The 27,699-nt window shown below is 42.7% G+C and overlaps 1 protein-coding gene across 3 annotated transcripts in view; it reads right to left on the bottom strand.

Annotated features, from left to right (window-relative positions):
• Positions 1–16,219: 16,219 nt before the first annotated feature.
• LOC147454341 (uncharacterized) overlaps positions 16,220–27,699 on the bottom strand; it is a 36,517-nt gene continuing 25,037 nt past the window's right edge. Inside the window, exons 3-5 of one of the 3 annotated variants that reach the window (XM_086516335.1) lie at positions 23,551–23,625; positions 16,741–16,819; positions 16,220–16,442 (exon numbers count right to left, since the gene is read on the bottom strand). In XM_086516335.1, coding sequence (XP_086372461.1) covers positions 16,770–16,819; positions 23,551–23,625 — 125 coding nt within the window. In that variant the 3' untranslated portion in view covers positions 16,220–16,442; positions 16,741–16,769. Of the gene's footprint in view, positions 16,443–16,495; positions 16,820–23,550; positions 23,626–27,699 lie in introns of those variants that run through there. The other 2 variants (XM_086516336.1, XM_086516337.1) reach the window with 2 other exon arrangements.

Genomic DNA, 27,699 nt, shown 5'->3' with positions numbered 1-27,699 from the left:
CACGCGATTGGAACTCTGTGACGAAAAAAAAATCCTGTATGTGGCCATATATGTGTGATGTACGCTTTAACAATTGTCTTAGACATGATGTTCTATGGTGATAGTACCTGGCACATGTAATAGGATCTCCTCTTATAAGGTCATTTAAGTTAAGTGGTTTATCTTGCTTTGCAAGGCTAGTTGAAGCTAGGCTTTTGAGAACCTCTTGTAGTGGTTTCCAGTTGCGCTCGCCGCTTGTGAATGTGATAAAGAAGGTAGGTGGCCCGAGCTGGCGAATCATTGCAAAGAGATTTCTCCGAAGGCGCTCAAAATAGTCTGGAGAAGTTCTTAATCGTTCTAAATCTCTGTAGCCAATGTCTGTTTGTAAAATATCCTCAATGTTTTCTCTTGTCTTTACATCTCGTGTGCAAATTAGTCTGTTATTTAATGAAGTTTTTCACAAACGCACCCATGATGAAGTGTAAATTTGGTGGATCATTATTTTTATTACTTTGAAAAAGATGTTGGTAATATGATTTGCAAATCTTTGGTCACTATTCATAAGTTCCCATTGGCAAATTTCTTGGAATGAGTAGTGGTATAAGGGAGGTGTATTTTGCCGTTGGCTTCCATAGAATAAGGTAGGGAAGTTCAATTCTTCGCAATGTTGATCGATAAAAAGGCCAAGCGGCTGCTTCCCCTCGCATGGTGCAAGAGTTAAAACTTTTGAAAAAGCATCAAAAAAGTCATTTGAGTCTGTGAAGTTGTGTAAGAGTGTGTCTGTGTGCGGTTCGGTTGCCTCTTCATGCAGGTCGACGTTTATTTCATTGCTTATGTGAGTTTGATTGTCTTTTGCTAAGTCAACTGTTTCTAGTGTTGTGAGTTTGATTGTCTTTTGCTAAGTCAACTGTTTCATATGAACATCTAGCAACAAGTTGTTCTTTAAAGAATAGGCGCTTACAACAACTACAAATTTTTGAAGGTGTTTGTTGGATGCGCCTGTAAAAATGTTGTTCCAACTTTGCTGCTTCTGTATTGCTAATGTTAGCTGCTGGACCAAGACATTGTGTTTGCTTGTTTTTCTTTTTTAGATAAAGCAAATGACGTTTTATTTATTCAGAATAATTTTGCGGGAGGTGGAAGAGTTTCATGAAATGAAAGCAAACTTGTTCATGCGTGTTGTATTTGCTTTCTGTGAGCAAATGTAACAAGGAGTTATTCATATGTGTACTGCACGAAAAAGAGTAGTTCTGTGATCTTCTTTTGCAAATTGGAAATTCATGCTCCATCTCTTTGCTGATATTGTACTGTTTGAGAATGTGTGAGAGTCTATTCACAGTGGTCGCGACTGAAGCCTGGATATTAGGATTTTGCTGCAAGAATAATTCTGAAGTTTGTTTTTTTGAGAACTGTTTATGCGTGAAAAAAAGAGTTGCAAGCTTGTTTTCTAAATCTGTGGTCCATTGAGTGTATGTTCGTTTTTTTGCCGACTTCTCTTCCCTCTTTTTCTTTGCTTTTAAAATTTTTGTAGTTTCTTCAAACTCTTCTTGACTTGACTCATTTGTTTCTGGTCTAAAAATAAGGGGTTCATAGTGCCCATCTTTCCCATATTCATCATGAAAAAGTAAATTCAATTGTTTTGTGTTTCTTGCAAAATTCACTTTGAGGATAATCAATTTAGAAGTTAAGCTCCAAACATTGACATTTAACTGCAAGGCTCGTGTCAGCCAAAATAAAATAACTGCATCTCCCCACAATCCTCCTCCTCTTGCTGGTAATTGCATCAACTAAATATACTCCTCGAAGCTATTAATATTATGAGTTTCGCGCAACCAAGATGCGCTCAAGTGGATCTCTACTGTTTCTTTTGTTGTTTTATCATCGAGGCTTAAATTTTCAAGGAGCTCAAAGACAGCTAGTTGTCTTAAGTTATGGCTCGAAGTCTGATTATCTAATAGATATACTACGCTATCAAATAAGCAATCACCAGCATTATAGTTAAATGCTTTTAGAGGTTGAAGATGTTTAAAGCTTATAGCATTTAAGTTTTTTTGCACCATGTTAGAAGCATTTGGGGTTAAGTCGTTGTTTGAAGGTACAAGAGGTTCAAAATGTCCAACGTGCATCGATCGGTCGTCATATAATATATGCAACTTGGTTGTGAATTCTGAGGAATATGTAATGTATGGCTTCGAAGTTGTTTTTGACCATAATGTAATACGTCTTTCAAATAAGCGTGAAAACCAAAAGATATAGAAGTGATCACCCCATAATCCACCATTAGCAACTTGTAGTTGCATTCGGTGTGTGTATTCTTCTAATGAATGTACTCCATGCACACTTACTAGGAAATCATTACATAGAAAAGTATGTATGCAATGAAGTGCATTGTGATCTTCTCTATTCATAGCAAGAATGAAATTTGAAACAATAGCATGCCTCAAAGCAGTTGACAATAAAGAGTGTTTTAGCAAATAGCTGAATGTGTCAAATAGACAATCTCCGGCGACGTATACGTAGTCTTGTGGAATTTGCAGTATAACATTGTCAAATGTAAGTCTAGTTGTAAGACAATTACAAGTTTCTAGCATTGCAAACAAGGTACAAGTTTCTTCAAAAAAGCTAGGGTTTATTGACCACGTAACAAAGTTCACTAGTGAGGTATTTATACAAGCATATTTTGACAAAATGCTTTTTTTAATGTCTTTTTTAGGGGAAAAACAAATCAGACAGAGGTTATTTACGATACTATATCAATATCTACAGAGGGGTTTTGTGCAACGGAGGTGTCTACAGGGATTTCAAATAGCTGATAAAAAAAAAGAGATGTCTTTTTGTCCTTCTAGGTGAGCCACTAGATAGCAGGTGTTTTTCTCCTTCTTCAAACCATGGTACTGCAGAGAAGCATCATCCAACAGATTCCTGCATATATAAAAATAGTTTATCAACATTAAAAATACAAAGCCAGTACATTCAAAACTGAGTTTGCTCTAGAAGGGAACCTGCGCTACATATCAAGCTTGTTGGTGCTTTGCAGGAACCTCATCGTACCCCACTAAGACATTATTGCTGTCTACTGTAAAGTGTCCATACGTTCGGGTGGAGCTCAGTTTTTTGTAGAAGTCCCTTTTTTTTTTTTTAAAGTACGTTTCAAGCGGCTCTTCAATTTTCAGCAACAAGGGAACCGATTTGTCAACAATGGATATCCTTATGTAGCTATTGTCGCCTTCAATTGCGCCATTTACCCCGAGAATGAGAGTAGGGCTAGTAACTTGTGAGCAGCGTGTGCAGTACTGTTCGTTTGGCTGAGAGTGCGAAGTAGAAGGCAATGCATCGTGAATTATGGTTCTACATTTCTCACAACCTGTAAAGAAAGGGTTGCTTGTTGCAGAAAAGAGCAGACAGCCATCTACCTGCGCAATCCGTGTCGAAAACTGTGAGTAGGGTTTTCATTCCTTTGGTTTTTAAGGTATTGAGTATTGATACCTGTTTGACCATTTGATTTTTCTTTTTCCAGAAATCGGCGACTTGCATCAATTCTAATCTCCGATCGGCGTCATTAACAGGCGCGATGATTGTCGATGTACGAAACTGTAGTGAGCGTGCACCGAAGAAAGCTCCTGAGAATAAGTTTTTCAAAGTGAACATTGCATGCTCCTCTGTGCGAAATTGTTGCACAATGTAGTTTCTATCGTCTTCGCAAGCAGTGTTGAAAGCCACCTTTTTTTTGCATACATAACAACATGTCAATAGGCTCAAGAAAGGTTTTTTTTTTCACTAGCTAGATTAGATTGTACCACATGGTTTTACATATCGAGATGTACAGTTTGGTAGTCAGCTTCTGCAGTGCCGTCCGCGAAATCAAACTTGTATATAATCTTTTGCCTTGTTGTTGTCTGAGGGCCTCTGTCTTGCATTGCGACAACTGAAACTGTTTCCTCTTGCTCTCTGTCTCCTTGTGCTTGAACCAGACTAGAAAGAGTTGCACTTGGGAAAAAAAGTATTTCACATGGCTGCGGAGTCATAGTTGATATCAACGAGCTCCCAGTAACTATGATGACAGTTGGTGCATCGCCTTTATCAAATTTAGGGTTTTTAGGAAGCCTGAAGTTTTGTATGCGCACCCAGGTCCTTTTTTTTATCAACTTTTCAAATTGTTGAATTTCATCCTTGTTTATTTGTAGTGTGACTGTCACAAAGCCCTCTTTGTCTGTTAAGTCTGCACGCAGGACTAGAAATGAAGGACTGATATTTTGGTCATAGGTTCCGTAACGGCTCAAAAATAGTCCTTCAAACAGGTCTCCATGTCGCATTCTTTCTGAGAGGTCGGTTACTTGCATGACCTTTTCAGCCTTTTTTTGTTGTTCCTTCATGTTTTTTTGAAAAAATAAGCCACGTGTGAGTAGTTGGGAAAAACATTTTCTTTCTTTGAAAAGAACAAACACCTCCTGTTTACGGCTATGCTATTCATTAATAGTTTGCTTAGGTGGAAGTGATATGATGTTAGTAAACCTTGCTATAGGTAAAATAATGGACTTATTCTAGAGTGTGAAGGACTGTTGACCTCTTGGTTAGTAGCCTATATGATGAAGAAAATCCTTGTTGGAACTATGGCTCTCGATCTATGTTGGAAACCACTGTGTGAACTATGTTTTTTGCAGTTGCGCAAGAGCCCATGACAGGCTCTTAGAGTTCTAGGAGACATGTACGGCTGCTTGATAAATTCCTTGATGTTTCAGAGAGATGCATCTGATCCTTGAGAGGTAGTTTTAGGAACTTGCTACCACTATATAAAAGATGTTTTGTTTGTGCCATTAGAACATGGCGTTAATTCCAACATTAAGGAAAGCAACATTAGAGTAATGTACTTATTCTAGAGTATGAAGGGATGTTGACCTCTTGGTTAGTAGCCTATATGATGAAGAAAAATCTTGTTGGAACTGTGGCTCTTGATCTATGTTGGCAACCAATATGTGAACTATATTTTCTACAATTGCGCAAGAGTCTAAGACAGGCTCTTACAGTTCTAGAAGACATGCACGGCTGCTTGACAAAATCCTTGATGTTTCAGAGAGATGCATGTGATTCTTGAGAAGTAGTTTTAGGAACTTGCTACTGCTATATAAAACATGTTTTGTTTGTGCCATTTAAACATGGAGTTAATTCCAGCATTAAGGAAAGCATCATTAGAGTCTACGCTCTCCTTTTTTACTTGTATTGAGTAATCCGTGTATTAATTAAGTATACCAGCATGAACCACTACGCATGCTAATTTTGCTTGTTTTTTTTAAGCTGATATTGGATCTATGGCGAGTAATTAACGTCCTCTAATTATTCAATTCATCATCTCAATTACTGGTTGGGCCTCTCTTTTTTGTGTTAGTCATTAATAGCAGTAGGTCATACAAATCGTGTTCTAGATTCTATAGTTTTTTTGGCTGCGTTATGAGTTAATACTTCTAACTGTAAGAGGGGAGCCAATTATTTTTCAAAGTGTGGCTGTAAAGCTGCTATAAATAAAGCATTCAAAAATTCCCAATGTTATGAAGACTCAATTTCAAACTTGTTTCCATTGGATTGGCAAACAGTCTTAAATCATTCCATCGACTATGTGTGGAGGCAGGGCTTATTGGACTCTCTTCCCTTTTTTTGTACTCTGAGGTTGAGAACTTCCTTGGCTCCATCAACCTTTTTTCACTAAAATAAGGTGTGTTGTGTGTGTGTGTGTGTGTGTGTGTGTGTGTGTGTGTGTGTGTGTGTGTGTGTGTGTGTGTGTGTGTGTGTGTGTGTGTGTGTGTGTGTGTGTGTGTGTGTGTGTGTGTGTGTGTTTCTATGTGCATATCTAGTGTCGGCCTGCAAGCGCTCAAGGCTTTCTGATTTGTGAATCCTGAGTCTCCAAGCTTCCAAACGCCCTACGTTAGCAACGCTTTGTCACACACATTTGGAGCTCTTTTTTTTTCCCTTTTTATCTCAACAAGAGCGATTTTCATTTTAGAGCTACTCCTTCTAAGACACTTCAAGGTGATTAAGGCCACATGGCTTCGCTTAGTTTGTTTTCAGCAGAGCTACAGCCTTAAATGAGTAGGGGGTCTGCTACCTTGTATAGTGGGGGTGACATTGCAATAGGAGGGAAAGATATGGATGTAGGTATCTTTCTTTGGGATTTTGTTAGTGTGGTGGGTATGAGAAAAGTAGGTTGGGAAGTTGTTAGGAAAGGAGTGTAGTACAATGCGCTCAGCAAAACTGCGGAATGGTTGAATGGGGGTTGTAATGGCATCTGAAAGAGAGGGGGAGAGAGATTAGGAGGAGTGCATTACAGGAGATTAAATGAGGGCAGAGACAGACCGGCCGTCCCCCGTAGAGGGGGAGAAAGAAAGAAGTCATGTTGTTGTACAAGTTTCCTGCCCACAGTGAATTGATATTTTGTCATGGTCGATGGGTGTTGTGAATATAAGAGGCTATTTTCAAGGGTTATATAAGAGGGTGTGTGTATGTGTGTGTGTGTGCGTGTGTGTGTGTGTGTGTGGGGGGGGGGGGGGGGGGGGGGGGGGGGGGGAGGGGGGGAAGTTTTTAAACGTCATATGTACAGTCTGGAGAAATCGCATGTTTTTAATATCATGTATGTATGCGAGAGAGAGAGAGAGAGAGAGAGAGAGAGAGAGAGAGAGAGAGAGAGAGAGAGAGAGTTTGTGTGTGTGTGTGTGTGTGTGTGTGTGTGTGTGTGTGTGCGTGCGCCTATATGTGTGTGTGTGTGTGTGTGTGTGTGTGTGTGTTGTGCATGTGCGTGTGTGTGTGTGTGTCTACATGTGTTTGCATACGCATGCATGTGTGTGTGTGTGTGTGTGTGTGTGTGTGTTTGCATACGCGTGCATGTGTGTGTATGCGTGTGTACATATGTACACAATGAGTGTGTCTATGCGAGAGAGAGAGAGAGAGAGAGAGAGAGAGAGAGAGAGAGAGAGAGAGAGAGAGTTGTATGTGTGTGTGTAGATATATGCAATGAGTGTGTCTATGCGAGAGCGAGGAGAGAGAGAGAGAGAGAGAGAGAGAGAGAGAGAGAGAGAGAGAGCCGTATGTGTGTGTGCATATGTATGCAATGAGTGTGTCTATGTGTGTATGTGTGTGTGCGTATGTGTAGTTTACAAGGGACTAAGGCTCATCACAATATAAATCAGATAGAGAAAAGGTTACAATCTCTTGATTAACAAAACACTAGCAATTGACCATATTACAGCAGTGTGCCCTTTCCAAATCATGTAAAGATGTTTATTGCAAAAGATTTGTAAGGTAAGGGTTTCCTCTATGCTTTGTAAGGTAAGGTAACTGTGTGTGTGTGTGTGTGTGTGTGTGTGTGTGTGTGTGTGTGTGTGTTGTGTGTGTGTGTGTGTGTGTGTGTGTGTGAGAGAGAGAGAGAGAGAGAGCGAGAGAGACAGAGTGAGAGAGAGAGAGAGAGAGAGAGAGAGAGAGAGAGAGGAGTAATGGCAAGAAAATTTTGAAAAGCCTTTGTAGATCTTTTGAATGTCGAAGAAATAAAACAAGAAGGAAATTCTGAGGACGACAAAAAAAATTCCTCTAAACATTGGAATTTGACTCGGTTAGTATGAGTTCAGTACATGTTGCCAAATGGGAGCTTAAACTTATTATGTAGGAGTATGTTTGACTGTATCGCAAGGAGATCTCGATGAACATTGCAAATTGAACCAAATAGCACGATGTCAGCACGTGTTTCCAAATAGAAATTTAGACTAAATATGTGCATATATGTCTATGTGCAGCACAAAGAGAGAGAGAGAGAGAGAGAGATAGATAGATAGATAGATAGTTCTATTATCGTCCTGGGAGGTCAAATATGACCTATGGGACCAAATGAACATGTCACGTGGTGTGAGTGGAGTTCATAAGTGACTCTCGATGCTCAAAAATGGCTGAAATGAGCGTCGCAATAGAGAGTCCACATCGTGGTTGGGAGAGGAAGGTATGTAGGGAGAGCTCATGGCTGAATATATGGGGAAAAGAGGACCTAATGTGGTCAAAAGCTGAGCACTCAAGAGTGTGTGGTACTCACTCTCTCGCACTTGACGAGGGCATAAGGTGCAAAGTCGATGACACTCCTCGCCAGTGCCCCAACGTCCTGTCTCGCAGCGTAGAGAATGGGAGCTAAGACGAATGGAGGCAATGGTGCGGATCGCACTCAACGGGATGGGCTCAAGGATGTAGGAATGGGTTCGGTTACCTCGTTCCGAGAAGAAGAGAGATTTGTAGTTTGGGGCACGTGTGTGGTGTAATGGCTGAAGCGAGAACCTCCGGATTTCTCCCAAGCCATGATACATTGGCGTTGTAAGAAGGCCTCGTTAACTTGGGAGTCGATCGACGCATCCTTGACCAAGTGACATGCATCCCATCTTCCAAACCATTTCTTGATATCAAGCATCCACCCCGAACTTAGTATTTTGCTCTTGCATGTCTTTTGAACCTTTTGACTTGCTTCATATGCGATTCTAGGAAGTCGATGCAAAGGGCTACGTTGTGTCTTACGCATGTACTCCACAACCCTTTCCATGCCCAAGACCTCAATGGGAAGCGATCCGACTCAAGAAGTAAGAGCATGTAGGGTGTTTGTGTCTTGACTTGGAGAAAGTTGGTGAGAAAACGCTTTTGGACATTCTCAAACTCTTTCCAAGTAGACTTCCCGATGCTTCCACCCCACACCTCCACTCCATAAAGAAGCACCGGTGTCACCAATGTGTCAAAGAGGTACTTTTTGAGAGCCCAACACTTGATCTCTCCTGCATTGCACATGTTCTCAAATGCATAATAAGCCTCTTTCCGGCTTCCAAGCGACGCATTGCACAATCCTTCCATTTATGATTGGATGGAACCTCAAGGCCAAGGTACTTGAAGTGATCTACCACTTCAAGTTTCTCATTGTTGTATACAATGCATGGATTTTCGTCATAGAGGGTCTTTACAAGCATAACCTTGGTTTTGGATCCATTCACGATCAGCCCGCTATGTAGGCAAAAGCGTTCCAAGACACTCATAAGCTTTTGTGCATCTTCTAAGGTATGTGCCAAGAGAACTACATCATCGGCATAAAGCAAAAGCATGATCACCGCATTTCCAATCTTAACCTCTTCTATGCCTTCTTGCTGCATAAAATCAAGAACTATGTATTCCAATTCATCAATGAGTAGCCCAAAGAGGGTTGGGAAAGTGGGCATCCTTGTTTGACACCAATAGTGCTTGCAAAAAATTCTGAAATTCCATCTCCCATACGTAATCGACATATCACTTTTTGGTAGATGCGAAAGACTGCATGCATAAATTCTCTCGGCACTTGAAGGCTTTGCATACGTCTCCAAAGATTTCCTCGTGGTACCATGTCAAAAGCTTTCTTGAAATCCACAAAACAACAATACAACTTTTTTTCTTTCAATCGAGACGCTTCCATAAGAACTCGAAGAGTGACAAGGTGATCAATAGTGCTATGATGCTTTCGAAAACCTGCTTGGCCAAGCGCACGTTTGCCATTCTTTTCAGCCCATTCACTTATCTTCATCTCCATGATACATCCAAATAACTTTGCCATCAAAGAACCAACCATTATAGTGCGATAGTTGTTCACATTGTTTACATCTCCTCCTTTGTGCAAAGGTTTGATCCAATTTGCACTCCAATCATGAGGCATGCCATACTGAAGTGCAAGGTTAAACATATCGCATATCCAATATCGTGTTTTCTTGCTTGTCCATTTAATCATTTCAGCCTTGACATCTTGAAGATCACCTGCCTTGCGAGTAGCAAGTTTCTCAAGCGCACGGCATACATCTTCAATGGTAAAGAAGGGAGACATAAATGGAAGGGAGCTACAACCCTCCATCTTATCAACATTGGGTTGCTCATAGAGGTTCTTACAATGCATATACATATCCTCAAGAGTCAAGTCACCAAAGCTCTCAACGCGCTTGCCTTTTAGATTTTGCCAAAACTTGCCACATGCATGTGCTTTCTCTTGTGCTAAAAGAAGTTGTTTTTCGACTTCCCACCTTCTCCTCTTCTTTTGAACAAGTGCTTTGTATGTGTGTGAACATTCCAAGTAAACTTCCTTGTCTTTGATTGCATCCAATCTTAGCAAGTGTTTTCGGGCTTGACTACATTCCATGTCAAACCATTTCTTCTTGGTGCTACCCTTCTTAGACCTTTTGCAAGACATGTGTTTCGCCGAAAAGCATTCCTTCGCACAAGAGAAAATTACTTCTTTGAAAACTTTCCACTTGCATTCTAATGTTGGGCTCCCTTGATGCTCTATCATGCTTAACATTTGGTCCACCATATCAGCATATATAAGTGCTCGTTTGAAGTCTAAACGTAGGTACAAATGATTCACATCATGATTGGAGGCTACATGCTCGGGCCGTTTACCACACTTGAGGTCAATACATAACATCCTATGATCCGATTCCGGATTCCATTCACCAAGTGTAAAGCTTTGTATGCATTCTAGAGTGGCTTCTGAGAACAACATATAGTCAATCACGCTAGCACCATTGTGCTTTCTACATGTAAAGTCATTGGTGCCTTGCCATAGAGATACACCATTTGCAATGAGCATTCCGGTACTATTGCACATATGTAGAAGTGACTTTCCATAGTGATCCACTTCTTTTGCATCATTAGAACTTCGATTATACATGTATGAGTCATCCACTCTTCTTGATACATGCGGCATGTCGACTTGTTGTGTGTCGTGTTGTAACATATTTGTGCGAGCATTCATGTCTCCAAAAACAATGACTTCACCTTGATCCTTGTAATGAGCAATGTCTTCCTCTAGTTCAACAAAGGGCTGATCTCTATCCATATTCAAGCGAGCATAAAAGTTGGAGTCATAGTGAGGAATGTAGCAGCCGGCCACAAACATGACTTGACCATTTGGTGGGCTGATTTTCAGCCATAAGTAGCGTTTATACTTATCTTCTTTGACAATGGAAACATCTTTCAAACCCTTTTTGGTCATACATGCTACGCCTCCTTGGCCTCTTCGTTGCTTTGCATTTTTGGCCCACATCAAAGAATGTACATCGTATTTGTCAAATCCAAGAATTCGTTGCGCATCATGCTCCCATGTTTCGACAAGAAGTATCACATCGGAGTCATTGGTAAGCTCATCAATGCCAATTCCCGCATTCCATGGATACCCATTACAATTCCAAAAGCTTATTCGCAAGCGTGAGTTGGTCTCATAGATCATGTGTCCCTATTTGTTGGGTGGACTTGCATCCTCTTCAAGTGCCTTTTCTTCTTGAGATGATACCTTAACCTTCTTGCTTCTTTCCTCGTATGCTTTGCGACGTACATTTTGTTGCATAAGAGTGCGATCCTCATATACATTACAACCCGTTCCTTTGAGGTAGATCCAACCATTGTCAAGGATGATCTTTCTCTTTACCTCATCAACCATGGTACATACAATAGGTCTTTCTCCCGAGCGAGGGACTCCTTGTTTTCCAACTCGATGTGCACCATAAGCCATGATTCCTGACATGCCAAAGTGTGTAGCAAAAAACTCTTCAATAGCAACCGCAAGAGATTGGGGTGTTTCCATGCTTTCCTCCTTGATTCCACGAATGACGATGTTCTTTGAGCGTTTTTGTCGTTCTTGCAATTCTTGAGTGTCCACATTCTCTACATTCTTTGCTTGGACAACGGCTTGCGTGATAGGAGATGTAGAAACCACATTATCCTTACATATATCAGCCCATGATTTGGATGCATTTCTCATCTCACATACATCATGTCGTATTGTATCTATCGTTTCCTCTTTCAATACATGATCACTCTCAACTTTGCTCAAGCGCTCTTTCACTACATTCATGTCCACAAGAGAGCGTTTACATTCTTGAACTTCATTCTCAAGATGCATCAAGCGTGTTGTTTGCATTTCAAGAACCTTCTTGAGGTGCTCATTCTCCACAACGAGAACTCTTAAAGTACCATTCTCCATTGCAAGTGCGCGCAACTCTTCACCTTGCTTGTTGACGGTTTCTTGTAACGAGATCAAGTAAGCCATGATCATTGCTTCCGTTGTTGTAGACGATGTGGTTGGATTAGCATCCAAATTCCTTGGAGATTTTGCATCATTCTCCATGGCGAGTGTGGCTTTTCCACCCTTGCGAGTTTTGTCTGACATTGCCTTCAAGTCGGCAACAAAAACGCAAAGTTTTGACAATTTTTTCAGTTCTGAGATGCTGTTACAGCAAAGCCTTCCATTACACAGAAAAATTCTGTCTTTACATCAATGCGTAGAGGGCTTCGTGCTCTTCGATTGAGGCTATAGATCACCTAAATCGGAGTTCGGATGAGCAAGTTATGGTCAAAAGAGTGAACTGCTGTCTACTAGGTCAAAAAACGAGAGAGAGAGAGAGAGAGAGAGAGAGAGAGAGAGAGAGAGAGAGAGAGCACGTTCCGTTTTTTGACTTAAGCCACAATTTTTTACAACCTTATTGACTTGATTTACATTACATAAAAGATCTTATGTCAAGTAGCTGAAGGTAATTATGTACAACATTGACGCAAAAAAGCTTTTTTTTTTTTTACAAACTACTAATATCTAGAGTCCATGGCTCGAAAAATAGAAAGTACATACATTACTCATTCCAAGGCCTCAATCCTGCGTCTCTATTCAATTCTACCCCAAAATGTTGACTTCCTGCTGTTGCATTCATTAGATCATACGCAGGAGGCCTTTCGTCTGGATCAGGAGACATGCCTTTCCAAATCCAACGGCCAATGTGTGTCTCTAATGGCTTATCTGTGTGGTTTTCCTCTATCTTCACAAGTTTCAACAACTTGCTGATAATATAGCTAATAGAATATATGTCGTGGCTAGTGGAGGGTGTAATTGTTTGTTTGCTGAAACACTCAGGAGCCAACCAAGGATGTTTTTTTGGGCATGTTGCTGCAGACGCATACTTGTAATCTGCAGGGCGTGGTATGTACAAAGAAGCACTAGCTCTTGTCGAACTGCTCCAGCCCCCAATGCCTGCGTACACAGTGTCTGTGTCCTTCGGAAAGTGGAGTAGTATATTTCCAGGCTCAAGATTGTTATGCAGAATATTTCTTGAGTGAATGAAGTCTACAGTTCGGAGCAAGGATGAAATGATGTGAAATACATTCCTTCGAATACGATCTAGACTGCACATGTCCTCCACAACATGTGGTAAGTCTTGCGGAGGAGGTTGTTTTTTATTAGCGTTGGCTACCCATAGCCACCCTTATAAACTACCCCCATTCCAAAAAGGAAAAATTATAATTGGTTGTGCTGCATGTCAACATAGCCCCACTGCACTTATAATTCCCCGATGAGCAACTGGGAGCTGAGTTGCTTCTAATGCTGCATGAACATCCAATGTATGGTTGGCTCTACTTGAATGGACAATCTTAGCTGCGTACTCTTTCTGCTGAAAGTTTCTATCCAACACCTGACACTTTGCTACAGTTCCAAAAGAACCAGCTCCAAGACGGGCATTTGGCAAGAACACTATTTGTGAACGCTCTAACTGAAAGAGAGGAGGCGCACCAGCTCTAAATTCATTACTCAGAAGTAGTTGTCGGACTTGGCTGCTTGTCGTTGCATATGTACTTTTACTCTGTCTATGTCTTTTGTTCCGCTTGTGTTGTTGAGCGTCGTATAGCTCCTCAATCAACAATATTTTCTCGGAAATGTCTTCTCTTTCTGTAAAAGGCTTTTCAAGTAGATTGATTGAGCATCTCATTTCACCTAGCGCCTTCACACACTCATTTCGTATGGTTTTGTTGTTGACTAAGTGAGCCTCAAACTGCAAACGCGGACATGTATTTTGGAGAATACCCCAGACCAAGGGTACAACACGATCAGTAACTAGTTTGAGGTCTTTTTGGCCTGGATCGAATAGTTGGCGCAACTCTTCTTTTGTTAGTTGCAGCAGGAAACGGAGCATTGTTGCAATAAGCAAGCGGCGCTCATGTTTCTCAAGATGGGCTCCTCTATCCGTGTTCCTATTCTGAAATGAATTTTACATATCACTGAGTCTAGTCCACTGGTTGAAAAGGTTGATGCAACATCGAAACTTTGTAACAAATTTAGCCACAAAATATAACCAATGCTGCAGTAACTAAATGTCGTTCATGTGTTTTATATCCTTCTACATGTTCGTCTAAAAGGTTTATGCACTTACAGGCATCTACTTAGAATCTAAGTCTTAAAATAAAGAAGAGATGTAGCCACTTGCTCTAGTAGTGCTTTGTATATATAAAAGTGTTTTCACAAAAGCTAGTGGCATTTTTTATGTAACTGTCACTCAGGTATAGACCTTTTATTAGGTAGTTGTCATTAACTAAGAATTGAATTAAATGTTTTTTTTTTTAGAAATGGGCATCGAGTAAAGTCCTTCTTAGCAGTTACTAGGTTCCTCGCGTAAAGGTTCGAGGGACTCCATTAGAGGTCCTGCTTTTCTTATATGGATTTCGGAAAGGGAGTTTAAAAGACTGAAGAGGCATCTCGTAGCTACATAGTGCGGTGTATTGTTAGCTTTAGCAAGGTGTCTATCGCTTAAATCGGTGCTTGTGTTTATGTACTTGGTGAAATTTTCAACCTATAAGGAAGACATTCATGCCATAATTCTCATTTTGGAAAAGCAATGATATTATTTGCATGACTCTACATACCGCATGGCCTCCTTACGCTTCTCTGTGGTATATTTGTACTTAGAAGAATTCTAGCAACCAGAAGGTTGAACATACAAAAACGATTTGACCTCAAGGTACACCGCGAAGCAAGCTCTAGTAACCGAGGTGCTGATGTGGGCAAGCAAGTTCGGGAGGTAAATGTGTTGTTCGTAGCCTGAACCTCAAACAATAATTAGCTCTTTTTTCAAACAATGGGAAATAGGGACAAAACAGAAAGGGGCCTGCATACAAACCTAGGTGGCTCCCATGCCCAAGTATATTGTGCTGAAGAATCGAGGCAGGCCAAAAAAATATGGCGACAATGTCGACAGCAAGGAAGTCACCAATCAACCTAAAGACTGGCTTTACTGGCTGTATGGTTTGTTGGAGGATATTGTCGGTGGCCAACAATTTGAGTTAATTGGACAAGTTTGGTAAAATATGCTTGTTCATTTTCAATCAAGCTTGAGTATTTTATCTTTTGACTGCATCAGGATTCCTACACAGGCATTTTCAATCAAGCTTGAGTATTTTATCTTTGCCTGTGTAGGAATCCTTACTGCATCAGGATTCCTACACAGGCAAAGAAGGTAAATCTAGCACTAGGAGGCTCATCAAGGACATATGTCTTTTGCAGATAATGTGGTTCATATAATTTTAGTACCTAGGACTCTCCTCTAACACCAACTTAGTTTTGCCACCTAATGTTATCCATTTATACCAATATATAAATATAGGCCTAAATTTCTAGTTGTTATTAGCCCAAAATACATCAAGGACCAAATATATGTTTCTGAGTTCTAAAGTTTTTTTTCCATTGCTCAATAGTGAAATTTCATAATGGAGCAAGGTGTTGCAGACACCTGCTTTCACTAATGTGAAGATCATACAAAAAAGGTAGTGATGTAGACTGCAAGAGGCATGGTCAATATGATGAATGCCATTGCAACAATGTAGTAGACATGCAAGACTGTAGAGAATGTAAAGAGGGAAGGTGGATATGAAGAAAATTAGCCATGGGGAAAATTCATGTTGAACATCACAAAAGGGATATTCTCTGTGAATACTTTGTATCAAAGCTAACGTAGAATATTACTTGCATATAAGCTTGCCATGTACAGTAAAGGACAACTACTTTGCCATGTACCCTAGCACCATCCAATGTACATTTATTTCATTTTTTTCATTGAGGAATATGAGTCACATTTGCGAACAAGTTGCTATTGTATGTTTGCCTGCTTCTTTTTTTGTTTGATTGAGTTAAAGAGTAACATAATATTATTGGGCTATTGTTTGTACAAAAAAAGTGAGGAATATTCATATGATGCAAACTATTTTTGTGAGCAAGAGTATATGACATGCTTGTATATATCTAAAACAAGTAGAAAAGCCAAGCATCATTAATAGCTGCGCATTAAACTAGTATTTCAAACTCTGTGCGGTCTCTCTCTCTCTCTCTCTCTCTCTCTCTCTCTCTGTGTGTGTGTGTGTGTGTGTGTGTGTGTGTGTCCAATTCACACATAAAGCATTGTCAACTGAAAGTTCTATTTCAAATGCACTTTAATTTTGAATAAAAAGGTCAATAAGCTCACATCTCGTTATCGGCACATAAAACAAACCAATAAGTTACATCTTGTTTCTCGAAAACTTGAGGAAAGATCAACGTGCTGTATGTTTGACACTTTGTCAGTGTCAGACGTGCACCTTGACCCTTTTTTTTTGCAACCAAGTACTACTCTGACGTACTCATATGGAGCCTGCAACCCCACGAGTACCTCAGTTCAACTGTTTACAACAACAAAGAGAAAGGAACAATGGAACGTAGCTTATTCAATTCTCAACAAATTATTTAGACAAGTACTTTCCCAAAGCTTCTGGAGGAAGGAATAAATGTAGACACCATGCTCAAAAGTGTGTCACTAGTTTACTAGCATGCTTGCAAGCAAAAAGAGTTTTTTAGCTAACTTGCTTTTGGAAACCTCACCCCTCAAAAAACCTCAATGTGGCATGACTCAAAACGTTGAATTTTACAACTTTATTTTCTCTTTTTCTTACCTCTACACAGCTCGATGTGGCCATCATAATCAAAATAGCTCCACCAATATGTAAGGTGCCTCTTTCTCTTTACCTTGCTCTACAAACAAAGAAAAAAAGTTAGCAACCTGTGATACCAAGTTTCCAATAATAAGAAAACCATGGTGTACATGTAAGTCAACAGCAAAAGAGCAATAGAATAAGGAACGCAAAAGACAATTCTGCAGCTTAGTACATAATTCACCGTATCTTTCTTGAACATTTCATTTTGCAAGTTTTCCTGGTTTCAACTAACAGTATGAAGGGGTTTCAGCTTCGTAAACAATTGTGATTTCCACAATATAGCACTGCTTCTCAAACTTCGACATGTTGTTAAAGTCTAGGCCTAGTAGTGCCTAGTATTGCTGAGAACATGAAGCAGTTGCTCTAGACACCATAACATTTGGGAATTGTGCCCAAATAACAGAGAACGGTTCGGGGGCTGTTTGGGGCTGGAAACATGGCAAAAAACAGTAAATACAGCGATCTAAATTTACTGGTTTTGGGCAGGAATCAGAGGGTTTACGCTAGTGCAAGTAAGATCCAGCAGGGGAATTGATTTTGCGCAAGTTATGGGCTGTTATGCTGCCGAAATTTGGCCAAAACAGGTAGTGTCTAGCGGGATACAGGTAAAGGATTCCCCAGACTCTACTCTGTAATTTACCCTCTCAAAGAATAAAGAAATACCGAAAGGGGCGCCAATTTTGGGGCCTACACGTTGTTGGCGTCTGCTCAAGGCATTCTAGCTTCCGAGCCGTGTTTGTATTCAAGCGTTAATTCCCGTCGCAGGTTCTCTTTGCAAAGTGCTTTGCGTGTGTGTCTAAAGTAAAGAAGTTCAGATGAAAGCCAAAGCCTACCGCCCCACGGGCTGGTTTCAAGGTTCCATTGCCGGGATATCAATCACTTTTTCCTCAAAGAGTGAGCCTCGATTGTTTTGGGTAAAGATACAGAGTGCAAGAATGCGGGATTACACTATGGCCGACAAAGGGAAGGGCATTATGGAAGAGGGTTCCTCTTCAAAGGACAGACAGGAAATCCCTATGGTTTTCGAGATTGTAATGAGAAAAATAAGATGCTGGAATCAACGATGCTTCAAATTAAGCCAATTTTTTCTAGTTTACACATTTTTCACTTATTTATCAATAGCGACCTTTGTTTGAAAAGTGAGTAGGGCAAATTTACTAAGTCACCATAAAAGAAACCTAGCACTAGCACTTTCTGCAAGAAAAGGCAGAAGAAGTTCCAGCAACTTGCAGTGCACCTTCTCAGCAAGACCAGCAAGGAGCCTAGCATTTCCAGCCTACAGAAGCAGATAGCGTTTTTTGGCTGCAAATCAAGCCTAGCCTTTTTTTTAATGCAAGTCAGCCTGGCGTTTTCACTTTGGAGGTCCAACCTAGCGTTTGCAAATTCTGGTGGCAAATCAAACAAGCACGCCAGCATTTTGAATTTCCAGCACTTAAATGCCATAGATTCAGCCCTAGCCTCGCAGGCCTCACCTACCCGCAACAAATTCTCACTGTACCGTGGACTCGGTCAACCTTTTCAAAGTCAGCCCTAAACGGTCCTATATAGGTAAAAGTGGTTATTGACTTGCACCCGACAACAGCAGCCCACCAAAGGAACCTTCACACCGGACCAAAATAGCCCAAAGCTTTCTTGGCCTCCTTGGCTTGGATTTTTCGCAACATGAATGCAGCTATACGCACACTACGTCTACATTCCACCGACAAGCTTCCACCACAGCCTAGCACTAGTCTCAGTCAGCTCAGAGTCTAGCGTGGCATTTTGTGAGCCTCTGTCTGATGAACACCCCACCTTCTCTTGCATAGCGCAACCATTTTCGCACTCATGTGAATGAGTGCATCAACAAACTCTTATATGTTAGCGAACCAAGAAGTAATTTTGAGTTCCTCTTGCTGGTCATGCCCTGATTTAACGGTTGCTCAGCCTACCAATGCTGGCCTATGCAGACATTTCTGGTATTCGAGGAAGAAATGGAAGCAGCCAATGACAAAGGTTAGTGTCCACAGGACCCGCTATATCAGCTTCCAACTAGCATTCCCCTTACACATCCTAAGGGTTGGTTCTGCATCAGCTTATCAGCTGCTTGAGGCTCAGACATCAGCTTTTTTAGCCCTAACAACAGTGTACCACAACGCTCAACTTGCTGCAGGACCATGCTACAACACTGCCAGCAGCGTGTTTTTCCCGTGCTTCAGCCACAGCAGGTCAATGTTCTCAGCCTTCAGCCCCTTGCTACATCATCATCATTGTCACCATCATCGTCACCGTCGTCGACATCCAGTAGCAGGTCCTTGCTGCATTGGCCAAGCCAAACCCAAAACAGCCAGCAATTTTCAATTTACAGCCAGGCCAGCCAACGTTCTGCATTTTCAGCCACAATACCACCACATTAGCAGTTCCATAGCAGAGAATTTAGCTTTTCCAGTTTTCAGCCTAGATTCCAAACGGCAAACCAGACCAGCACACCAGCGTTTTCAATTTTCAGCACTTGAACGCCACAGATTCAGCCTTAGCCTCGCAGATCTCACCTACCCGCAACAAATCCTCATTGTACTGTGGAGTCAGCCAACCTTTTCAAAGTCAGTCCTAAGCAATTCCATATAGGTGGAAGCGATTGTTGACTTGCACCCGACGACAACAGCCCACCAAAGGAACCTTCACGCTGGGCCAAAATAGCGCAAAGTTTTCTTGCCCTCCTCGGCTTGCATTTTTTGCAACATGAATACAGGTTGCAAGGGCTGCCCTCGAAGCTGTAGCCCTTGCTGCTGAAAATGAGTTACTGGAGTACCAGACAGATATGAATGATTGGGCCTCATGTAAACAGAACAGAATTAGCAAAGAGTTGCCGCACAACAAGAAGCAAATCGTGTTGCTTTAGAACGCGAGCACAACGTACAAAAAGAACGAAAAGGACTAAGAAAGAAGGAAGCGGCATCATGAAGCGCGGCCTTGGAGATCGAGCCAGAGGCTCAAAGAGACCTGCGCACTCAAGAGTTGGTTCAACAAGTACTTGCCTCGAAGTCTGAACCAGCCAAAGTTCGTAGAAGTTCCTCAAGTGGTGCAAGCCACGATGCGGATGCCAACAACCCAGTCACAAAAAAGTTGACTTTCAGTAAGTATGATGGTAAGATGGATGCTACGGTTATTCATTCTTGGTTGTATCAATTTAATGCTTTATTTTGCGACAACTAAGGAGACAGGAAATAGAAAAGTTTTGGCGGCAGCTGTGTACCTTGCCGGTGATGCCATTAGTTGGTACCACGCATGGCAAGAGGCACAATTAGCCACGCACCTAGAGGAATCTGACCAACTCATGCCCCTTTCCTTCAGTTGGACTGATTTCCAAGACAAGCTCAAGGCGCGGTTTATGCCAGCTCAGTTCCTCGTGCGATTGGAGGACGATTGACGCGCTCTCAAGCAAAATGTATATAAAAAAACTAGAGCTAGCACTATTTAACAGAAGAGGCAACAGGAGCCAAGCTCAGCAGGTACCTTCTCAGCAAGACCAAGCCTTGGTGGACCTTCCCTCCAAGCAGTAGATCCCCCTTTTACTAGCGTTTTTGGAAAGCATCACAGCCTGGCATTTTGCATCATCACACCGTTGCTAGCAAGTCCCACTGCACAGCATTTCTGCATCAGCATCATTGCCAACAGAAGATCTCACCTAGCGTTTTTGCAGAACCTCAACCTAGCGTTTTTGTCATCAGCATGCATAGCGTTTTTTGGGATCCCATGACTAGCATTTTCAGCAGATACCACCCACAGCAATGCAGCAATTTTCAGCAATGAAGTAGTTGCAGATTCAGCCCAGAAAGACCATCAATTTCAGCCCTTCACAACCTCTGTTTCCAGCCCTAAACCTACAAAATTACAGCGACAAAGACCCACAAAAACAGCCCCCAACATCAGCGTTTTTAAAATAGTAGTAGATTTCAGCCAGAGCGTTTTTTTTAGACAGCAGTAGAAAGATCGCAGATTTCAGCCCTAGTGTCAGCCTCATCATCACCGTCGCCATCATCGACGTAGCCTAGACTTGCATCAGTCCAATACATTCCATTTGTAACAGATTGTGCAATCATAAGTAGGCCACTCTCGCCGACGAGAGTGGGGCCTTCGAAGGAGGGTTTTACGTCATCTCTGGTGTCGTGTTTCTCTTCTCTCTATCTCTCAGTCTCGTACACTTGCACGCACAGTGTCCACTCACTTTGTTCATGATCATAGGACTCTCCATTAAGAACGGAAGGCTCTCCCTTCCATAAGAACAAAAAGAACCTTGAGCACAGTTCGGAGCACTCGTCTTGAGCAAATCACAAACATTCATTCCACTGCACCTTGCACCATGGAGCAGTGACAAATCGCAAATTTGAAGGCCCTTCATGAGGTGGAATTACCTAATAAGGGAAGGTCTTTCACCTGATGCAATTACCTAACTAGAGAAGGACTTTCGCTCTATGCTGCTTTCAGAGGTGACTGGTCTCGCCTTGATGACTTGTGGTCTCGCACAAGACGTTTACATGCGTGATAGAATTTTCAAGGAGATAGTTTCAACGGGCTGAGTATCTAACAAGCTCTAAACTATTTCCAGGCGATGCAAAGCGAGCACTACTCTCTACATGAAATAAATGCATCTCTCTAGATGCAGTCACCTAGTCTTGCAGCTTAAAGGCATGTTGCTATTTGGAAGATGCAGAGATTTACAAAAAAAAGTTATGAGCTTGTTCTGAACAGATGCAAAGCAAGGCATCTCTCTACTTGGCAAGCACTGCCTATGTACACCAAATATGACATACTTCGGAAAGCACAAACAGTACTTGAAGAGCTTCCCGTCCAAAATGTCATCTCTTCAAATGCATTGATTGCGAGATATGTGCAGCAACAGCAAGTGTGTCTCTCCGAATCAGCCACTTACCGTTCCGTCCTGGAGGCTATACCTACATCATCATGTGGATGGGGAGTCTGCAACTCAAGGTTTGGATGGTCTGGCAGACAGATGCAAAAGGTATTATTTACATCAAAAACTCAGGTTCTTTGCATAGTGATTGTGTTATATCTGTAGGTCAGGTTTTTGAATAACCCTCTTCTTGACATTTGAGGTATTGTAGGTACTACCAATAGGGACCTCACTTTGCAAAGTGGAGAGCGGTTCTGAAAGTGAATTCTGACAAATGCCCATCATCTACTGCTATTCTTGAGAATGCCCATGGTTTGGCTCGGTATGCTCAGATAGCTCAGGTTAGTTTCACATCTGAGATGTGATATTTAATGTCTTGGTCTGTGAATTACGACCAACGGAAGACCTTGGACCCTATATACCATGGGGTCTTTAATGAACTCCAAGAACTGGGGTCAACAGTCAGCGTGAATCTTGAGGAAAACTGAGTCCCGGCAGGTAACGAAAAGTCGATGGCATTTATCAACCCCTCCCCACCTGGGTCTCAAACCCTCAACCTTCCAGTTGGCAGCTGAACATCTAACCACGTTGGCACGTGTATTTCATTGGTCCTACAACCGCTTTGCTTGATAATGAAGTAAACCGCCCAAGGTAAAATTGAACACGGACAAATCAGACGGATCACGTGCGCAGCAGTAATCGTGCCCCTCTTCAACACCGTCAATCCCATCAATTGGGGTTCATTCAAGACCCCGTGGTAAATAGTGATGAGGGAAAATCCGACTAAAGCATACATATAACTAGAAAGCTCACACTCTAGTTCTTAGCTCTTGGTCATCTTTGATAGTTTCTCTCAGTCCGTTTGCCTCAAATAATTTTGTAATCATGCCCTGATGATTTGTGTTCTAGTTTTTTGGCATTTGTGTTTGTGTGAAATGTTTTGTTAGTCCCCATTGTGGAACCAGAAGTGACACTCGGTCCAGGAGATTACAGGTAGCAAGGGTTATCAAAACTCTATGTCAGCTAAAGTCTATAGCAATAAGCTGGAAGAATGTCTTAGTAAGATCAATATAAAAGACTAAAGCCTCTTTGGGGAGGGGTCCTGATGGGTGACAACATACACTAGCCAGTCCTCTCTTTCTGAGAGAATGCGGTTTCTTGTTTAGCAGGACATGATGAAGGGCAGAGCTAGTGATGGTTTGATTTTAAAGCAGCATATATTTTTATTGATGTTTTTTGTTTCTAAGCAGCATTGAGAGGACGGCATATATCTCTGAGAAAGTCAATTCACATGTGTTCAGACTCTCAAATGAATACAAGTATGCGCCTCTCACTTCTTAGTTTAACACCCAACAACGTTGAGGATATTAACACCTTCAGTGCTCTAACAGTGTCATTTTAGAGGGGATTTTGCTGAAGCCTAACATGATTTTACCAGGTGAGTTCTCACCTATACAAAGCTGTACTTTAAAGCTGAATTTTTTTGAACGTATTTTAGAGAGATGCTTATGTTGAGCATAACAAGTGTAATCACCAAGCTTTGAAAAGCGGGAGGGGTATGGCGGGGCCCCTGCCTTTATGCCATTGCTGTCTCTGTCTCGGGGCCTCCCTAGGCCACCAATTTCACCTTCGCAATTCCTCTTCGTCTCTTGCCCTTCTCCCCAATGCCCATCACTCCTACTGCTGCGCAATTTTTGCTCTCTTTTAACCCTCTGTCGCATACACGCAACAAGTAGCATGAAGTAGGAGAGGGACACAAAGCAGAGCGGATAGAGAGAAGGGGAGGGAGGAATTGATCCTAGCACCTACAATCTCTACAGTGGATGGAGACACGGAGAGAGAGAGAGAGAGAGAGAGAGATCAGATAGAACAATCACCTGTTATAAGGAAATAGAGAGAGCGGAAGCAACAATCGTTGTGCAATACTAGACCCATTCTCATAACCTTTTTGGCTGTAAATTGTCAGAGGTCACTGTGGTCTTTTGCAGTCAACTCTCTCTCTCTCTCTCTCTCTCTCTCTCTCTCTCTCTCTCTCTCTCTCATCACGCCATCTCTCTCTCTCTTTACCATGCTTTCGTTTAGGGTTTGCTGCTGTATTTTAGGGTTCGCGACCTGTTTTTAGGGCTCGCGACCTGTATTTTAGGGTTCGCGACTGTTTTTTTTTTTTTGGACAGATCTGCGTTTTAGGGTTTGCTGCATTTTCTGCACTTTAGAAACATCAATCCTCTCTTCTCTCTCTCTCTCTCTCTCTCTCTCTCTCTCTCTCTCTCATGTCATCCCCAACCTCACCTATGGCAACAAGCAAACTCAAATATATGCTTCACTCCAGACGAATTTCCATCATTGAATTGGAAATGAAAGCATGGAGAAAAGAGATGGAAGATTGGAGGAACGCGAAGACCGTTTTCCTCCGAGAAAATGAAGAAAAGGAGAAGAGGTGGAAGGACGAGAAGGATCATCTTCTCAACAAGATCGCCACGTTGGAGAATAGCATTTTGGACCTCCACAAAGAAGTGTTGGAAACACGGTCAAAAAACGGGCTTGAAGAGGGGGAATTTCAGCCCTCTTTGAGGGAAGAAATTGACAACATCAATGAGGAGAAGAAGTCATGGGCCGCGGTCATATCCGAAACGCAAAAGAAAGTAGAGGAGGCCGAAAAATGGATTGAGGTTGCCAAGAAAGGGAAAGGTAAGGAAGCTCCTTGTACACCCACTCTTATCAACATGACCCTCGAAGAGGAACAAAGAAGGAGGGTGCGGGCTCTACATGTGAGGGTAACCGGCCTCAAGGACATAAACAATGTGGAAAAAGAGGTCACAAGCCTCACATCAATGATGGGGATGGAGAAGCCTTCACACACAAAGGCATGGAGAGTGGGCAAGAAGAGTGAGGGCCCCGGAGAATCTTCAAAGGAAAGAGCTCTCATACTACGCTTCCCTTCATTGGAAGAGAAGAAGGAATTCTTGAGGAAGAGACCTACTCTCAAGAAGACAGGTATTTTCTTAGGCGATGACCTCACTCTCTCACAACTTGCGCATATGAGAGAAGTAATGCCCGAGATTCAAGCGGCAAGGGAGAAGGGGAAGATGGCCTTTTACAGAGATGGTCGGGTGGTGATTGTAGAGCGGCGCTCTACATGACGGTGCGAGACCTATGGGACCACATTGAGGATGGCGACTTGGAATTGTAATGGGTCTATGAGGTTGGATGTTGGTGCCTTTGAGGACAGTTTCAGAGACAAGGACATTGTTTTCTTTTCAGAGACTCACCAGGCCCCTGGCCAACTGTTGCCACATGTGGTGGGATACAAATGGGAGACAGCCCACAGAACAGTCACGAGATCTGAGCATGGGAGTAGAGGTTCAGGAGGAGTAGCGGTGTTGTTTAGGGAGGAGCTACAGCCACTACTACATATTGTACGGAGAGATGATCAGGCTAGATACATGTGGGTGAGGCTGAGAGCTGACACAGGTCGATTTCTATATATTGCTATATGTTACTTCCCCCCCAGTACGTCAGTATATGCTGTATCCAGAGGGCAGTCGCCTTTCTCAATTCTAGATGATGATATATGGGAGTTTTCTAGGGATGGTGATATCATCCTCCTAGGAGACTTCAATGCTCGAACGGGCAACTGTCAGACAGTCTTCTACGACACCTCAGATGAGATGCTTAGAGAGTTGGATGTGGGTGAGCTGGGGTTTGACAGATGCTCACATGACAGAGAGCAGACTGAGTATGGGAGATACCTCACGGAGATGACGACTACACATGGGCTAGCCATACTTAATGGCTTACAACGGTTTCCTGGAGCAGCAGGCTTCACATGCTTTCCACACAGACATGGGGCCAGTACAGTGGACTATGTTATGACACAGCCGAGCTTTATTCCTTGTATTCAGGATTTCACGGTGGGAGCCAGACCAGTGGGCGTAGCAGTGGATCATGCTCTCTTGACACTGTCCGTATCTTTTCAGTTTAGTACAGCCCAGAAATCAGGAGGCAGGTCACACACCCGTTATACATTTACACCAGAGACTGACTCGGTTTATACAGAGGCGATCTGGGATCGTCTATGCACAGTTGCTCCAGGCCTCTCAGTAGAGGAGTGCACTACTTTATTGACTGAGACACTACATGATGCAGCATCAGAGGCATACCCACACACTCAACCGGATCGGAGGCGACATTCTGGGAGCATGCCCCAGAATAGTTGGTATGATGAGGAGTGCAGAGAGATGAGAGCCCAGCTTCAGAGGGATCTTCATTTAGGAGTCATCACCTACAGACAGTCGCGGATTGCTTTCCGGCGCCTTGTGCGAAAGAAGAAACGAGCTTACCTGGCCCAGATGGAGCGAGACTTGTATCAGTTGTTCTTGAGTAGAGACTCAGGCGAGGCATGGCGACTCTTCCATGAGCACTCCCCTCCCCCAGTGATTACTTCTCCTGATGTGTGGGGCCAGTATGCGACATCGTTATATACGGTTCCTGGGCAGGATCCCCTTCCAGATCCTACAGAGCCATGTCCACCTACGAGCACCTTCTTTACCACTGAGATGGTAAAGAGAGCCATTGACAGGATGAGGACCAGGAGGGCTTACGATCATGACGGTCTAGTAGCGGAGCACTTTATACATGCTAGGGATATGCTGATGGAGGTTCTTGCAGTGTTGTTCAATCGTGCCATGTGTGAGGGATTACCTGAGACTTGGAGGTTGTCTACTATTGTGCCTATATTCAAGGCAGGTGATCCTACAGAGCCTGGAAATTACCGCACTATTATGGTTGGACACACACTGGCACGATTGTATGCATCCATTATTGAGCAGCAGTTGAGTAACTGGGCAGAGGGTGAGGGTGTACGGGCAAAGGGACAGGCAGGTTTCAGGAGGGGTTTCTCCACTCTTGACCATATTCTGACACTCAGAGCTATCATTGAGGAGGGCAGGTCACATGGGAGACGGATTTATTGTAGCTTTGTGGATTTCCGCAAAGCATTTGACATGGTACCGAGAGCTCGACTGATGCGCAGACTGCAGGAGATGGGGGTGCCCACAGTGTTGATTTGGGGGATTATGGCTTTATACAGATCAGTGATGGGACATGTACGCACCCCAGAGGGGATATCTGACTTAGTTCACTCCACTATCGGGGTGAAACAGGGTTGCCCATTGTCTCCTACTCTATTTGGTATGTATGTTGATGAGGTGTCTGATTACATTGACAGAGAGGGTGATAGAGGTGCCCAGCTGGCAGGGACGTGGATCCCATTGTTGTTATATGCTGATGATATTGTCTTGATCTCTGACTCACCAGAGGGTATGCAGCGACAGTTGGATGCATTACACAGTTTTGCAGAGGATAGTGGATTGTCTGTAAACCTTGGTAAAACCAAGGTCATGGTGTTTAACACCACACCGCAGTGGATCAGGAGATCGGCACCGACCTTCACGTATGGTCAAGAGATTGTGGAGTATACAGATGCATACACTTACCTTGGGATAGTCTTCACTGGGCCGAGGTTTTCTTTGGGGAGAGCAGCAAAGACTAGACTGACCAGAGCTTATGCGGCCTTGGGAGGCTTGGAGAGGATGTGTTCGCAGGTTCAGTTCCAGGAACCTCGGACAAAGTTATGGCTCTTTGATACTTTAGTAGCCTCAGCTATGATGTATGGGGTACAGGTATGGGGACCTTCTGTAGGCCAGGATGGTTGGAGACGTATGGAGAGGCCCTTGGTATCTATGATCTCCCGATTGATTAGAGCCAAGGCCTCCGTACCTCACGCGATCATTCGAGCAGAGCTAGCTGCCCCCCCCATGGAGATTGAGGCGCTTACCAGATCAGTGTCCTTTGTGCACAGCCTATGGGATACTACTAGAGACAGATATGCTAGATTGGCCCTTGAGTCTTCCAGACAGTTAGCTCTACAGGGGGACACTTCATGCTGGTATGCACAGATGACTTCATGGTTTCAGACGCATGGCTTCACCATGGACAGGTTGCCCCCTTTCCAGTATTCTCTTCAG

Source organism: Adiantum capillus-veneris, chromosome 7 (assembly GCF_014529385.1).
Source record: "Adiantum capillus-veneris isolate H3 chromosome 7, ASM1452938v2, whole genome shotgun sequence".
In the NCBI taxonomy this organism is placed as follows: Eukaryota; Viridiplantae; Streptophyta; class Polypodiopsida; order Polypodiales; family Pteridaceae; genus Adiantum; species Adiantum capillus-veneris.
The sequence above is the reverse complement of the archived record's forward strand: the minus strand, read 5'-3'. Positions and strand labels throughout refer to the sequence as shown.